This window comes from Anabas testudineus, chromosome 19 (assembly GCF_900324465.2).
Source record: "Anabas testudineus chromosome 19, fAnaTes1.2, whole genome shotgun sequence".
NCBI classification, from domain to species: domain Eukaryota; kingdom Metazoa; phylum Chordata; class Actinopteri; order Anabantiformes; family Anabantidae; genus Anabas; species Anabas testudineus.
Window position 1 is genome coordinate 1,656,839 of NC_046628.1, and position 17,281 is coordinate 1,674,119.

Here is a 17,281-nt window from a genome sequence, read left to right on the forward strand (position 1 = left end):
GTGTTTGTCGCTCGCGCCCAGCTGATGATGCTCCACCAGCAGGACCTTCATCAAGTGCGCAGGAGCAAACACGTCCCTTCCGCCCGTGACTTAAGAAATAAAGGTTTATTATTAAGTGGGAGAAATTACTAATACAAAATTAATTGTATTTTATATAAGCTACGTTATTGGTTGTTTTAGATTTTTTTTTTTTTTGTATTTTATTTTATTTTAATGTTAATAAATTATCAGTTTAAATGGGTGCTACAACCAAATTTAAACCGCTCGACGCTCTTATTTCGATGTCCAACGTGCCTAACTTCCGGTACAAGCTTGCCTGAATATGGCGCATGACGCAGCTCTTAGCGGGACAGTTGACGCTGGTGAGAGGGAGAGAAGGAGGACCGTTCAGACTGTCCTGGAGCCGCTACCATCTGCAGGACGTGGCAGAAAAAAGCGAGTATCAACAATGTTGACAGCAGAGCGGCTTTAAATCGTTTCTTTTGTCGTTTGACACACACACCAGACGCTGAGAACCCAATGAATGGAGTTGCTTTTTGCCTTGTTGGAATTCCACCTCACTCAGACACTGAAGTAAGTCCAGAGTGAATAACTCTTCTCTGTCACGACACAGAGTAGTGTTATGTTGTTGTTTTATTTAAACTTAACTTAAATTGGAGATGCCAGTGTTTTATTAATGTATCCTGGTTTAGTCTGTGATTCAAACCGTTTAAAATCCCGTCATCGACTTCTTTTATTCAGCTTTGACGTTCTACATAAACCAAATAACCCAGACGTGTTTTAGTTGTTCTTTGCTGTTAGTTAGTAGGATAGTAAATAGTTTTTTTGTTTATCTTCTTCAACTCTCATACCTGAAAGAACAAGTGTCAGGTAATGTTCCTCTCCCTTTACGTCGCTGTACGTCACGCAGGCATAACGTCATGAAGGTGTCCAGCAGTAACATGCTCCGCACGTCATGGGATTGTGTTTATGGTGGTGGCTTATGTTTGTTATAGCGCTTTCAAGGTGCATGGATACAGACTGAAGAGAGAAGAATACCTGCTAGTATAAAGACTTGTCAGTCTGCTGTGCAACTTGCCAGATTCCTCACAAAAGTGCGAGCTGCAGGCTGTTTAACCACATATTGTTAATATGTAATGTGTATGAATAAGTGATGACTAGATACAGTTTTAGAGCAGAAACGTGATGCTAATGCTGCATCCAGCCGCAGAACACAAAGCTGTCCAACACCCGAACATGTTCACAGAGATATCATCCACACTGATATTACTACATATGCTGCATGCTTTAACTAACCTATTTATTTTTCCATGATATTGGGAAATGCAGCACATACTTTTGCTGTGACCGTTTTGAACCCACCCCCCTACCCTACAAATTGCAAGCGGTGAAGTATGGGTGGGTGGGCAGAAGACAATAAGAAATTGGACTGGAATGTATTTCCATATGGCAGCCCACATATGCACAGCCAATGACAGAGGGCACTTTGTAGCCAGTAGTCTTCTCTCAGTGCAGAGGAATTCATTACTAACCAGGCATTTTTCCTGTCATCTCTCATCACTTTGATTAAACTCATCACACAGCATGTTGTACTTTGCTCTGGGCATATGACTTATCTTCTCAGATCACTGTGTGGGTTTTTATACTATCCACAGTTTAGTACTGTGGGGTTTTGTCATGGACCAGTTAGCATCAGGGCCATGGGTCATACACTGCTGATCAGAGAATTAAAAACTCATGTTGTGATCTGTGAGTTTTTATATAGCCCTAATCACAGTAAATGTCACAAATAGAGACAAAAGATCCTAGAAACAGAAGTATACATTGAGGCAGTATTTCATGCTACCGGAGGTAGTGGCAGTGGATCATGGTCATCACTTGCGCATAGATTTAGCACCAGTTTTTATGCCACATGCCCTTGGCCCAGTTGTCAGGTTATCCCGTACCTTATTCCGCTTATGTTAAAAATAAAACAAAAAACTTAGATGTTATGGTGATTGTATCAAATCTGGCAACCTCGCTGTGATGACTCTGGGTAGTCCCCAGCTGCTGAATATTTTCCGCCAGAATGATTTTACCAACTGCTAAAGTGAAGTAATATCAGTAATAAACTTGTAAGATAAATACTGTAAAAGCAACTGTGAGTTTTCATGGGTTCAGATCGAAAATTCGAAAATTATGAAATTGATATGTTATTCTGATGTAGATGTTTCCTCATTACACTAGTCATGACAATTAAAACAATATTTTAGTATGGGTTGTCTGTGCCTACAGTACCCACACTACTATCCCTATCTCTATGAGATTCTGTGTGTTCAGTAGAGCAGGCTCCTCTTGCCTTATATGTCCTACACCAGGCCTCTAGTGTTTGCCCTTAGTCTGCAGTTAAGGGTAATGAGTTTTCCTTTATGTGATCACATGAGCAAATGGTTCAGAGCTTTTTGGGACTGCAAAGACGTTTTCATTGCTTTCATACATCTTCCATTGAGAATTTTTAACTTTTTTCGTTATGTAGAAACAATGCCAGCCTGTATGGACTTGCCCTTGGTTGACCTGTTACTGTACCTTACGCTACAGATTCCTACAAAGCAGGGTCTTACTTCATGGTCACCAACCTGTCAGCAACCACACAGGTGGTAAAGATGTAATAAGCATCTGTGCCAATGCATAGACTCTAATAAGCTCAGTGAACGTTCACACATAATTTGTAGCAGTTCAAATGGAAAAGAGAGGATAAGATGATTCAATTTACAGGTTGCATAGCTTATATAGAAAATAATTTAGACATATCATATATGAATACATACTTACTGATATCTGGTAATTGTTGGTGTGGAGTATACATGTTCTCACTCATAAAGATATTAGAATTAGATTAATTATATGGTTTTAATGTGATTGTTTTTGTCTGTGTTAGGGCATGTTGGGCTCCAACTCTGTGCACAGGATATGCATAATTGTTAGATTGGTCTGGTTGTGTGTATGTCCTGATGGGAAAGGTTCAACACTGTCAGGAGTAAAGAAATGCACAGTGAAACTGCAATATCACTAAGTGACTTTCCTAATTAAAATGATGAAGTGTCCTAGTTCTAACAAGTGCGTACTCCCCTTGCATTAGGCGGAATGCGTGCATGAGTGTGTGTGTGTGTGAGAGTGTGATTGTTAGAAGGAGGGGGCTGCTCAGGAGTGACAGGGAGCACATAGCTCACTGCAGATGGTCATTGTTGTGCTGTGTGTTTTTTCAGACTTAGGAATGAGAGGCTTGGCTCTGGACTGTATGGCAGGGAGGAATTTGGGGGGGTGGGGGGTATTTGTGTGGGGGGCACGGGGGGGGGGGGGGGTAAACAGACTAAGACTTGCTATGAAATGGGTGACAATGGAGCTCTGTTAAGCTGTGTGTACATTATGTGTGTGTTTGTGAATAAGAGGAATGATGTAGGTAGAAAGTGTGTGGGTCAAGGTTGAAAGGTCGAACATGAGGCCAGGCCTATTTCATGTTCTGATAGCTCGTGGTTCCCACCTAAATTCGAGGTGTGTGCGTGAGAGAGAAGGGGGTGGGGATTATTAACCACACACTGGACCATTCTTCTTCCGACAGGTGGGCTGCTTCAGAATGTGTCAGAGGTTTGGTGATTACATTGTCAGATGAGAAAGAAAAGAAACAAAAGCAGAGAACATTCAGTGAGATTGTGTCGATGAAGATTCTCAGTCGTCCAGGGGAAGTTATATGGAAGTTCAGTTTGGCTTCTTGTTAGGTTGAAATGTTTCGCTACTCATCCAAGTAGCTTCATCAGTCTGATGAAGCTGACTCAACTTCCAGATTCAGTGAGATTGATGAGACTGAATAAAAACAGAAAAATAAAATAAAATAATATCTATGGGCGCTTAGGAGACATTGGATCCTATCACTTGGTGTCTGCCCATCCCTTATTTTTGTGTATCTTTGTGTGTGCGTGTGCATATGTGGTTGGCTGTACTCATGCTCCCATTACTTTCAATCAGAAAACTCCAGCTGGATCTCTCAGAGGGGAGAGCTGGCCAAATGTAGGCACCCAGCTGTTTCCATGCTTTGCTGGGATCAGGTACCACCGTGAGCTGATTTTTAATGACTCACCTGACCTCACTTCTCTATTCTTGCCTGACATACTGAGAAAGAATGTATATTTAGTCTATATTAGAAATAATTAAGTATTTTTCTTCAAGATATTCAAGCATAGCCCCACACATCATGATGGCACACCTTTCAACCTACTGTAACAAATGCTGCATTATGTTAGCAAATGTAGGAAATAAAAGACTGTTCAGTACTGTAATAAAATTAGCTTAGCAAATGTCCTCAAATGTTCGCTTGTTAAGCAGAAATGCTTTACCACTCGTCTAAGCGGCTTCTTCAGTCAGCAGAAACTTGTTTTTACTCACGCACACAACTGCATCCTGTAGCAATACAGTATGTCAAATGATGAGGTTACTTCATATAGATATATATTTAAAAATTGAATATGGTTAATCTATTTAGGACAATGAATATTATTATACCTACTGTACAATTGTTATGTGTATTTTAGTGCTAATGCCAATTCATTATTGTTAATGAGTGCTTTTGACCAGCAGTGGCTCATCTGCTCTTTATTGCTTTGATTGGCTCTAGTGTGGGGAAACTGGCCCAGAGGTGTCTAACAGGCATTAGATGCTCATCTGGCTTCATGTCTGTGGGTTAAAACAGTTACAGCACTCAGAAAAGAAACAGTGAAATTGTGAGATAAACCTGATGTTTTTTTGGTCAGAACTTAAATAAATAAAAAACTTTAATGAAGTTTAAGTGGGGAAATTGCTAATTTTTTCACAGAGATGACATAAAAGGATTTCATCAGTAAACCACTATGGTGAAACTGAAAAGACATTTAATGGAAAACAGACCAAAAAGTAGAATTTCATAACACATAAAACATCATAGGGAGATTTCATAAGAAAGCAATGCATTTAAAATGAATACTCACAGAAGGAAACAAGAAATTAGGGAACGGAGGCCAAATAAATAAATATATCACATATAAATATATAAATTACTCAAGTCTACTCTTCCAACACAAAGAAATTTATATTTCACTAGTGTAAGAATAGCAGAGGATACTAAAAACTCCCCTATGTTAGGGGTGTAAGACACTGCTATAGAAGCACATAGAGAAATGCAGTGCAACTCTTGGTTGAAAAATCGAGTAACATCAAAGCCTGGAGCGTGCCTCCCACTGATTTCATCATTTCCACGTGTTTCTGGACAAAACACAGAAATCCGAAAATAGACTGAGCGCGTGTAAAACTTGCCAGGTCAGTGGAAGGCAGAGCAGTTAATGTAGCTAACCAGATTCAAAACAAGGACCATGAAAAGTATTTGCCCATAACTGGCTCTTTATTCTGTCTCTATGCCTGAAAACAGTACACACAATACACAACTGCATTTATTCTCTTGAAGAAACATGGTCAATAAAAGTTGGCGAGCTTGACAAAAAAGTAAAAAAAAAACACGTTTTAATGTCAAATTGAAAACAGGTTTCTACAAAGTAATGTCAATTAAATAAAAATATGTACGGTGAAACCAGTGTTTGCATTAATATTTATCCCCTCGGGTCAGTATTTAGTAGATGCACCTTTGGGTGCAATCACAGCATGGAGTCTGTGTGGATAGGTCTTAATTAGGTTTGCACATCTGGACACTGGAATTTTATTTCATTCTTCTTTACAAAACTGCTCAAGCTTGTTCTGGTGTGAACAGCCCTTTTCAAGCCCACTCACAAATTCTCTATTGGATTGAGGTCTGGGCTTTGACTCTGACACTTCAACATTCACCTTGTTGTGTGTAGCTTTTGCTGTATGCTTCGGATCATTGTCTTGCTGGAATACAACCCTTCTCCCAAGCCGTAGTTGTTTTGGCGACTGATTAAGATTGTTCTCCAGGATTGTCCCATATTTTTCTGCATTCATCTTATTCTCTAACAAGCCTCCTGTATATGAACAAAACAGAACAGGAGTTTGACTCTAGTGTGAATAACTTATTGCAACCATGAGGATGTTGTCAGTCGTCAGTCTCAGTTGCCTCTAGTTTTTTGATGTTTGATGCTTTTTGTGTCTCTAGAGATGGCAGCCAACATTTTCTTGTCTGGTGAAAAGGGTTTCAACAACATGTATATAGGTCACATGTCAGTGTAGTGACAAATAACGTTCGTACAGTCGTTAAGGTTGACTAGTTGAATCTTAAATCAATTGATTGAGCTTCATTGTGGGTAATGCATGCAACAGGATTTGACAAGAAAAACAATGGTTTGGAATGAAAATGATGGTGAATGAAGTGGGCGTGGCAAACATCCCTCTGATTTCAGCGTTTTTGCTCAAAGTCTTGGACTGAAATATAGAACCAGTGGATGATTTTTGTCACAAAAAAGTTGTTCTTCCATCAAAAATCGTTTTGTGTCTTGTGTATAGCACATGATGTTTATCTATTTTACCTGATTTGTTTGCTACAAATAGTAGCTTTGAGTATGTCAGACTAGTGTGTGGTAAAGAACAGTAATTCTTCTGAGCCTTGTTATCAATGAGTCTGTCAGGTGACATCTTCAGCCGTTGTTTCCTTCCTTTTTGACTGCATTGCGTTCTTTGAGCACACAAACACCCAAAGTGTTTTGTCCCATTGCCTTTTCAGACACACAGAGCTACTGTCTAATAGGGAACAATGGTCTACAGATCTACTCTGGCTGGTCTAGGATCAGTCATGGTAAACAGTGAGATACAGATACAGTGTCTGCTCAGGGCCAAATCGACCAGGCAGCTCTGTTTTTAGAGCACCACAATGGTGCATCTTGTTACTTCAAAATTGTGCCACTCATCACCAAGACAGAAATCACAAATGTTTTATTGTATTGACTTCAGATAGACTCTACGGCTGAAACAAATAATTAATCCATTAACTAACTGTTAATTGTGTCATTTTTTGTCAACTTTATAGAAAGATTATCCAAAATGTAGGTTCAGTGAAATTGTTTAGGGGAATTTATGTCATTATTTCATGCAGACCAAACAGCCAACAAATGAATCAAGAAAATCATCAGCAGATTGATTAAATAAATTGACATGACAAAAACTGTTGCCTGCAGCTAAAATTGGATTGTTTCTAATCCCTAAATGACATCTTAGGATGCCTCTGGATCACCTAAGCACAATGGCTAACTCACTAGTACCTGAAAAGTTGAATGGCTCTTGATTTGCTGAACAGCAGTTGAGTAGACCGACCTCGTCTTAGATGTAAACAATCAAATAAAAATGAATTATTTTTAGCTTTGGAATGATTTTCACAGTTCACTAAAAATAGGTCAGTTAGTGAGCTTTTCTCTGATTTATCAGTGTGCATGTGTCCTCTTTTTATCTGCTTGTTTATGCCTCTGATCTGATCTCATCACACTCACATTAACATATTTCGGTCACTGCCTTAATGTGTTATTCACTTAGATATCAAGTATTTGACATTTCAGCACTATGGTGTCATGCTCAATAGATGAAACACACAAATGTTTTGCCTCTTTCATTTGTAATATCCACACATAAATCCGCTGCAGTGTTTCTGATTTGATCAATAATAACAAGTTGTTAAATCTTAGATTCCTGTCTTTCCTGACTTTGTATTATGGTTTCAAATTTTACTTCAGTTTGTGACAGAGGCCAAAACAGTGGGAGACAATAACAGTGCTGAGTGTTTTCCACTGTGTGACTATTGTAAATGCAATTCAGTTCTGCCACTGAATGTCTCCTTTAATGCAGTGCTGCCCACTTGTGGCTGTAAAGTAGAATCAGTGAAACTCAATGTCTACTGCTTTCTGTGCTTCTCTCTCTGTCTGATGACTTTGTGGTATTCACTTCAACAGCCTCTGTATTCATACTCTCATTTAAAGTTAACGCAAAAAAGGAACAATGAAAGCAGCCTGGTGTATTTCCAGGATGAGAGAATGAACTGATGGACATTAACAGTGTCTTTTGAGGATGGCAAAGTTTAGGAGGAGATGGCATCAGGGTTTAAAATATTGATCACTGATGTGTCTCACTGGCTCCAGTGTCTCTATTCAGCATCTCTACTGCTGTGTTTGTGGCTTTAACTGGAGCCATCAGCTCCAGCCTCCTCTTTATCCCTCTATTTATCTTGTCTTTGTCTCTCTCCCTCTCCCTCTCTCTGTGTCACTCTCCTAAAAAACTGGTGTCATTGTAGTTTCACATGAGATGTCTTGGAATGAATGAGCCAAATGTGATGATGTTTCGATTGATGATTGGGTATGTTGTCTCTTGGGTCAGAACTCAAAACATAGTTTAAGTTGCGTTGGACAAAAGCATCTGCCACAGGAATGTTATGTAATCTATGTTATGCTAGCTTCTTCGAGCTGATTGTTTTGACTTTGTATTCTGCATTACTCACAAAGAAACCTTGTTTTCCCAGCAGGAAGCAGCTGTTCTCAAAGATAAGGTTCTATATAGCCCCTGTCCATTAACTGGCAGACATAGTTAAGAGATTGACTAATAGTCATACTGTAGTGAGGCATTTACCAAGCACGAGGTCTGGAGACCAAACTTGAGCTTAAAGAGAGTGAGTATTGGATTATTTGTTATGGTGATGTTACAAATGCCCCCTTCAAATACACTCAAATATTGTCAACACAATTAAACAAGCTGAAATCGCACCTGTAATCACAGCCTCTTGTTACATCACACTGTTCTAAAACTGTTCAGTTACAGTTCCATTTGGTCTTTACGTTGGATGTGTTGATAGTAAAAGGGGAATAAATACATGTGGAAAAATTGTTAATTAATATAACTACTACTACTAATACTATTATTAAAATAGTATTATATAGTATAATACAACATCCGCAACATCCAGCACAGTAATACATTTATTTGTAGATGCTACAGATATGTGGGTGCAGTTTAAAGCTGACAAACAGAGTTAATAAATGTGGGTATTACTAATCCAAGTTACAGGGATGCAGAAGTACTTACACTTAGTGTGCACACAAATTACTTTTGAAACTGCAAGTGCTCAAATTTGCAGTTGTGATTCTTCTGTCAGTTCAGTCAATTAATGCTAGTCTCTTTTTGCTTCTCTCTGTTGACTTTCACCTTTCATGGTTTTTAAACCACATTTGGCTGTTTTTACACTTCACTGTGCCTCAGTGACGTGATTTAGTCTTGACTCTTTGTCCTACAGGGATTATCTTGTTCCCTCTATGTTCCTCTCTCTGATCGTGCTGTTGGTTGAGTCTTTCCCCCCTATCTCACTCTCTCTGTCTGTGTCTTCTCCTTTTAGACTGAGATTCTGGCTGACAGATCTTTATTTACATTGGTCTCTGCTTTGTTCTTCTTCCCACTCATCCTCTTGTTCACTGCCTCTCTAGACTTAAGTACTCACTTGATCCCTGCAGAACATTTCTAAGTTTGCAGCTTATGCAACTGAAGTGGGTGAATTTTATTTAGAAAAGAATGGGGAGGAACACAAATGCAGAAAACCACATATACTGTACCGTAAGGATTAGTTCTTTTTGGCAAATTATGTGTTTGATAACATGTAACTGATGGAAAGCCTTTGCAGTAGTGCTCCTTCTCCTATCAGTATATTTAAAGAATCAATCCGAAGAAGAGCTGAAACCAGAACATGACCTGCAGTTATTTCAAGAATTAGAAATTAATTAAATTAAAAATCACGAGTTGTAATAACAAAAGAACAGGATTGTTGCACAACTCTGCACAGTGGTTCCACCTTGCTTTCTGCATAAAATGCTACAGGAGGTTTCAAGTGTTGGGGTTAAAGGGTATAGGGCTGCTTGATTTAAAAAAAAAAATCATCATCATGGTTATTTTGGACAATATAGATCTCTCAGCCCTGCATGTCACGTAAATTCTGTGCTGTCTTATTCTGCCTTGGTGGCAGGAATGGCCTGGCATAAGAGAAGAGGAATGGTGTTACTATGGAGTTCAAGCCACCAGAGTTTATTATACCACTATAGTGGCCATGGAGTGCTTCATAAATAAGCAGGTGTACAAAGGGAAGGTTTTTGTCAGAAGGATCTATAATACAATCAATGTCATCATCATGCTTATATTCTTCTTCAAAAAGATGCTAAACCTTAATATACCTTTTACCTAACTAACTTTCACAATTATAAATACAATTAAACACTGACTTTGCAAACACCGTGCTTTAAATATATTTTTAACAGTACATTGTCTTGAACTTAAGATATAATACTTAAGGAATTGGGATTTGTGAATTATCTATAATTCGATTTCAGTTCAATTTAATGATTTTTTTTTTTTTGTATAGTGCATAGTGTAAAGACTTAATAATAATAATAATAAAGCAGGCTTCATGGGTTAGTGTCTGTTCCTGTTCATCTCCTTGGTGATATAGTGTATATGTCTGCCTTTCCAGTACTATGAAGTTTCATGCGGACATTAAGACGATTTTGACCAGGATCAGGTGCAATGCTCAGTGCTCTTCCTTGAGGCAGGATCATATTTTGCTGCCTAGGTTCTGTTTTTGTATTTCCATCACCTGCTGTTTTCCTTCGCATACCTTCTTTAACATGATTAAATGTTATATATAACAGATTTAATTAATTCTGTTTAGTTGGTTCAGTAAATCTTTCTCTCCAGTGTTGAACCACTGATTAATAAATAGAACTGATACTTTTATTTAATTAAATAAGTTTTGTGTTTTGGTACAAGGTCTGTATTCTTATACCATGAAGTGAACAGGCTAGAGATTCAGAAAGAAGCATCCCTCCTCACAGACATCATGTGGTTCGCTGCTCTCATACTCGAGGCAAAAAGAATGAGGGCAGAACAGATGCATATTCTCTTCTGACTCACATTATGTTATTTTTGTTCTGGCTTGAGTCCTCACAGTCAAGAAAACCCCGTCAAAAGTGTACTGATCAGTTCTTTTTCTAAAACTGACAGTTGCTGGATGGAGCGGCATGCACAGTAATGCTAGAAACAAGAATTTGTTGTTCCAGGCAGAATAACCTTTGGTGGGTTTAGATTAACACCTGTAATATACAGAATGAAAAGGTGAATAATATGAAATAAATAAGTATGAGAAAAGAGAGACAGAGTTAGAACAAATGAGAAAAGGAAAGGCCAGAGGAGGACAGGAGATTAGAGATGCAGTAGATGATGTTTGCATGGATGTCAGCCTCTTTTAGTGTCTCTCCATCCCACTTTTCCTCTTTATCTTCATTCTTCCTTTCTCTTACTGTGTCATTTTAACTGCTCCCAGTTGTCAATGAATAGAGGGCCGAAGGGCTGACAGCAAAGCTAGAGCTGTTGTGGAGGGCTAGAGGAGAATGGACACGTGCACACAGTCTGGAGTTTGCAGTTTTTCAAGAAGCACAACATAGTATATTGTAGTTGACAGCATGGTTATACTCATTTTTCACAGTCTCAGTCACTATCACTTATTTGAAACTATTAGAATCAGACACAGTCAAAAAATAAAAAATAAATATAAATTTAATACTATAACTATGTACTAAAGTTTTTTGAATATTTAATGAAACACAAACAGACATGGTTATCTCCATGGTTGTCTTAAATTACTCCTTCATTTACACATTCTCTATTCCCTATAAATACTCAGTAGTTCACTCCACACTGATAGATAAATTAAACACATTTAGTACTAAGGTGGTGGAATCAGAGCATGAAGCAGAGAAGCACAACTTCTGTTTGCTGCAGTGATAACTCAGTGCTGACAATAAAATCAGCAATACAACTAGTGAACCAGGCCATCTACCAAGCCAACCATATAAATGGAAGCACTGTGGCTTTACAAACTCACTCTAGTGCAGTGTGACAAGGTTTACCCTTAAGGAGTGCTGCAAGTGAGTCCATACAAACCTGTTTACTTGACTAAACTGATGCAGATACCAGCTCTCATACAAAACTGCTGCCTATGGCATTTCCTGTATATATTGCTTGTATAACCGCAGGTTTTGGGGAATCACCACAGTCATTCAGATCGAACAGTAGGCTCAGTGGTTGTTATCTTGTTAGTTTGGTAAGCTCTGTATTTTAGTACTGGTTCTTCTACCTGCAGACTTTTTGTCTAACAAAACACTTTTAGTGGTCCAAATTTAGTGTTTTGTTAGTGTTAACATTTTGAATTAAATAGTTTTTCATATGCATGCTATTATGTATTTCTGCTACAGTCATGTTGCAACTCAAACACAAGTTGATAAAAAAAATGCTGTAAAAAAATAGACATTTAGCATCAATCATGAGTACACCAATCAGGACCAAAACCTTAACACTGCCAGGTGGTGTTATTGTTGTGATATGTAGATCTGTCCACAACTTCTCTACATAACAACACTACTCTCTTGTTAAGCTGAACTGACTCAAACTGGGTGGACAAAGGGTGATGTTTTTCTGACTTTTATAGGTAAAGTGTAATTTTGTAAATAAAGACATAAACCAATAAGCCATAAACACATGACAAGAGTTGACTCCAAATGATCATGATATGGGGACAGCCCTAATTATCGTTATGTTGCATCATGTTTGTTTGATGATGACATGATCTTTACAGGTGAAAACATTGGAGAAAGCCAGGCTAGCATGTGTTTTCTCTCTTTTTTGGATATATATTATACAAATGTTATAGTATATGTACTCATATAATTTATAGTGTACCTTGAACACCAATAGTAGCATCAGCCACCAGGTTGTGAGTCTAAATAGAGGAGACAGGGAGACCCAACACAGAAAGAGAGAGAGTAACATTGCTCTATTCTCGACCAATGGGCTGGACTAAAGGATGGGAGGAATGTGACTGAGCGAGTGCAAAAGAGAGAGAGAGAGAGAGCATGGGGATGTCAGCAAATTAGACCTAAGGGAAAGAGAGAGAATGAATAGAGAGAGAGGCATGGCAGGGTTGAGAGGAGAGAGGACTATACTTAGACAGCAATAAAGATATTCAGGCGCAGCCAATGCTGCACTATAGTGCCAGAATGGAGGGGGACACTTTGGATCTTTTAGCAGCAGCGTGGGATTGTTTCCATTGCTAAAATCTGGTCTCGGAACAGAATTCAAGTGGCTCGTGATGGATTTGTTTCCAAAATACAGAGACAAGCCTTAAATTTAAGCCAAATAGCATGGCAGCAACAAACCACTACTTCAGTGAAATGGTTGTGCTTTTTTGGACATGGGGACAATGCTATTTTGAAAGCTTTGAAGAGGACTAGTTGAAATTGGAGAGGGCTACCAGTCCTGCCACTAAACTCTGGGACTGATGCTATTTCACTTTCAAAATGCAAGGATGCTATCAGAGCTACATTTATCTAAAGTCGTGAAACAGGCTAAATCAAATGTGAGAGAAGGCAAGATGAGATTGAGATTTGTTGAATGGTTGTTTTGGTCATAGAAATTTGGCTTAAGTTTCAAAGCAAACCCAGATTGGTAACAAATTAGGAGTAGCTTAAGAAAAGGTGATATAAAAGTGGACTGAACAGGACTATCGAGTGGGAAATGCTTTTTCTTGGCATTTCTGAAATCATCATGGCTTGGTCATCATTTTTTGATACTATAAAACATAAACTTATGAGTTGCCTTAAGGAAGATACACATAAACAATGAAGCCCAAGGATTACAAATCAACAGACTGAAAACTTGTTCTGCATCCTGCTGATTGTGACACTGGAGTAGTGTTCTGTCGACAGGTTTTTAATGACTGAATAAGTCCAAACTTTGTCAACCCTGGGGTTGAGTTAGGGTGGGTTCCCTGTACAGGCAGTATAAGAGCGTACGAATGTGGATATGCTATGCTGAGGGTGTCGGGTGTTGCACCAGCTCCATCAGGCCATGAGTGGCAATTTCAGTGTTCTGTCGGTGTGGACTGTAGTGATGCAGAACCTCGCTGTATCTGGCTGGCAGTGTTACGAGGTGTTTCACCTCGTACCTCACCCCGATTGACCCCCATTGCTTCACCAAGAAGAAAGGGCTCCTGGAGGCTCATACAGCGCCATCGATTATCGGGGGTAAGAAAGAAATATGATATTCTGGGCTGACAAAATTTACAGTTTTCTTGTTTTGGTAGTATACTGTTCCAGTATTTTGCTCTTTGTGACTTGTCAAACTCTAACAGAAAAAAAGGCTTTTAATTCGTTAAGTACACAAGGTAAAGATTTCATTACCAAATGTCTTAAATCATTGTAATTACTGAACCTTTTACTGAACACCACAACATGCTAAATATCACACACATTTAACATTGTGGCCTTATAAAATTAAAAAACCAATCCTCAGGCCCCCCTGTCCTGTTTGTTTTCCAGCTATCTCTGCCCTACTCATTGCTGATTGCCTGGATCAGGTGTGTTTAGTCTATCAGAAGCTGAAAGATACCAGGTGAAATAGTGTTATGGTTAATTTGAATTGTTGAAAATATGGGTAGAGGTGGCCAGAGGCTGTGAGAACCTTCTGTGAGAACTGAAAAATATATGCTTATATTATCGATTATCATGGTGTCAAGGATTCTCATCCTCTCTGTGATTTGGTGTGTGTATTGACAGGGTATGCTTTAACGTTTCTTGTCTGCTCTGATCAGTGCATGTCAATGATCTGAGAAGGAAAAAAAAACTCTTGCCTTTTTTGACTGTGTGGGTGAATTTAACCTGCCAGGACAGAGGCTGCAGAGTGGAGTGGCTGCTACAAGCCTGTCATCACCTACAGTTTAGAGGAAGATTCAGCACATTATTTTGTATTTGAGTGTGTCTGTGTGTTATGCCATGTCTCTGTGCCTCCTTGGTGTTACGTAATGTAGCACTGTGGGGGCCTGTTGACTTGTAGAGAAGGAGGGAGATGAAGCTCATACTCCAACCATGCACAGAAATGTGGTTTTATAAAAAGATTTTGTGTATGTTGAAGTGGGTGTATGTGGTTGTGCTTATACTGTACATCGTCAGATAAATGTCAAGACTCACTGTGTTTCCAACACACAATGCTTTTAGTCTCTGTATGCTGGTAGAGCTCAGCTTCTAGTATACACTTTGTGTGTGAGTATCTGTCAGTTTGCATTATCTGATTTGTGTATGCAGTTTGGATTGGTGTCCTTTTGCATTGTGTCACTCTTTGTCTCTCAGTGCAGCTCATTCTGCTGTGATTTGAATGTCAGATGAGTACAACTACAAAATAATTGAATACCCAACAATATGGACAATGTCACGTCATCAAATGACTAGTGTAGCAGACATGAATAAGTAAATCAAGTTAGGTACCTAATGAGCTGTATTTGAGTCCGTAGAGAATGTTAATGTACATACTAACATTAAGACATCTGGCTTAGCATAGAAGGAAAAAAATAATTTCCACTATTATAGAAAACTCACTCTAGCATTGGCATGTTGACATTTTAGTCTCTAGGAGGATGGAAGGGTAAGGGGTGAGTGTCGCTCCGTATAATGATCTCTCCTTTCATCCAACCGCACTTTTCAGCTGATAGTAGTAGAGGGGTGAGTGTCAGCAGCCCTGCATTATACACATGCGCTCTAGCTGAAAGCCTATTGAGAGTAATCAGCGTTCCTTCTGGAAATCAGTTTCCCTAATCCCTTACCCTGATTACATCATTAATAACATCATAATAAAAATGTGTTTGAATTTGAAATATTAACAGTGTTGTCCTTTCACTGTGTGGCTTTGATAAAAAAAAAAAAACACTGCCTGTCACGTTTTTATGACCTATTGTTATTTGTCTGAACATGTAATTGAAAAATGAATCAAAACTGCCTGGCTTCCTTCTGTGGAAAGTGTGCGTCTCCTCCCTGCTCTCCTTGAAACTATTCTTAGAGGCGAAGGTTTCCCCAAATCACACCTCCAAAGGGCACGGCCATCCAAGAAACTAACTTCCTGTTGTTTTTGGGACCAGTTTTGTGTTTTATCATGTGGTGTGTGTCTGTACTTTTTCCTTCTTCTTCATAATGTAGTAATACGACTTTAGAGTCACAGTGCTGAATTATCACACCATATCATTTTAGCACCTTGTAACTTATAGTTTTACTTAATTTACTTGTTAGAGATGTTACACTCCAGGTAGTATTGACCCATTGTGGAAAAAGCTGCTAATTAGGTGTACTCAGTCATTCAGAAGTTGGGAGATGCCAGCTTAGATGAGAGTGAAGTAGAAAAACAAAGTGAAAAGGAAATGGATTAAATTTATTATTTTCCTCAAAACTGTACAAACAATGCCTCATAATGACGTGAAAGAAGTTTGTTTGAAATCTTTGCAAATTTAATATAAATTAAAAAAAATAATAATCACATATACATTCGTATTCACAGCAAACTCAGTACTTTGTTGAAGCACTTTTAGCACCAATTACAGCCCCAAGTCTTTTTGAGTATGATGCTACAAGCTTAACACCTATTTTTGGGCGGTTTCTCTCATTCTTTTTTGCAATACTTCTAAAGGTCCATCAGGTTGGATGGGGAGCGTCAGTGCACAGCCATTTTCAGATCTCTCTCACTCTCTCTGGCTGGATCACTCGGGGACATTCACAGAGTTTATCCTGTAGCCATTCCTTTATTATCTTGGCTGTGTGCTTATGGTCATTGTCCTGTTGAAAGATGAACCGTCACGCCAGTGTGAGGTCCAGAGCGGTCTGGTACAGGTTTTCCCCAAGGATGTCTCTATTCATTGCTGCATTCATCTTTCCTAAGGTTCTGACTCCCAATTCCTACATCTAAAAAACCTCATGCTGCAGCAACCATTCTTCACTGTAGGGATGGTATTGAGAACAAAGAGTTCAGTCTTTGTTTCATCAAACCAGAGAATTTTGTTTCTCAGGGTCTTAGAGTTCTTTAGGTGCATTTTGGCAAACTCCGAGCAGGATATCATGTGTCTTTTACTGTAGAGCATGAGATACATCCTGTTGCTATTAGGTTATGTAAATCACAATATTGTATTGAAATGGAGGAAAGTCAGCATCTCTACAGTGTATGGTCAGACCCAACTAGTTGATAATTACATTTGCGGACCAATTACTGTACCCCTATTCTGACCCATATATATATCAGATATGTCACAGGCTTTTCCTCCAAATCTGGTATAGTGTTTTTTTAAAAAAGGGGAACAGAATCTAAATGTTTTTCATAAAACTAGCTTAATTCACTAAAAAAAACTTGTATTCTAACACAAAAGCACTGCCAAGGATTTGCCCAGCAGATCTCACCATTTTCTGACCATAGACAATAGAGA

At 38.8% G+C, this 17,281-nt stretch overlaps 1 protein-coding gene across 1 annotated transcript in view; it reads left to right on the plus strand.

The window, feature by feature from the left end:
- Positions 1–381: 381 nt before the first annotated feature.
- LOC113156725 (rho GTPase-activating protein 23-like) overlaps positions 382–17,281 on the plus strand; it is a 33,095-nt gene continuing 16,195 nt past the window's right edge. The window contains 1 exon segment of the mRNA XM_026351993.1: positions 382–573. Coding sequence (XP_026207778.1) covers positions 520–573 — 54 coding nt within the window. The 5' untranslated portion in view covers positions 382–519.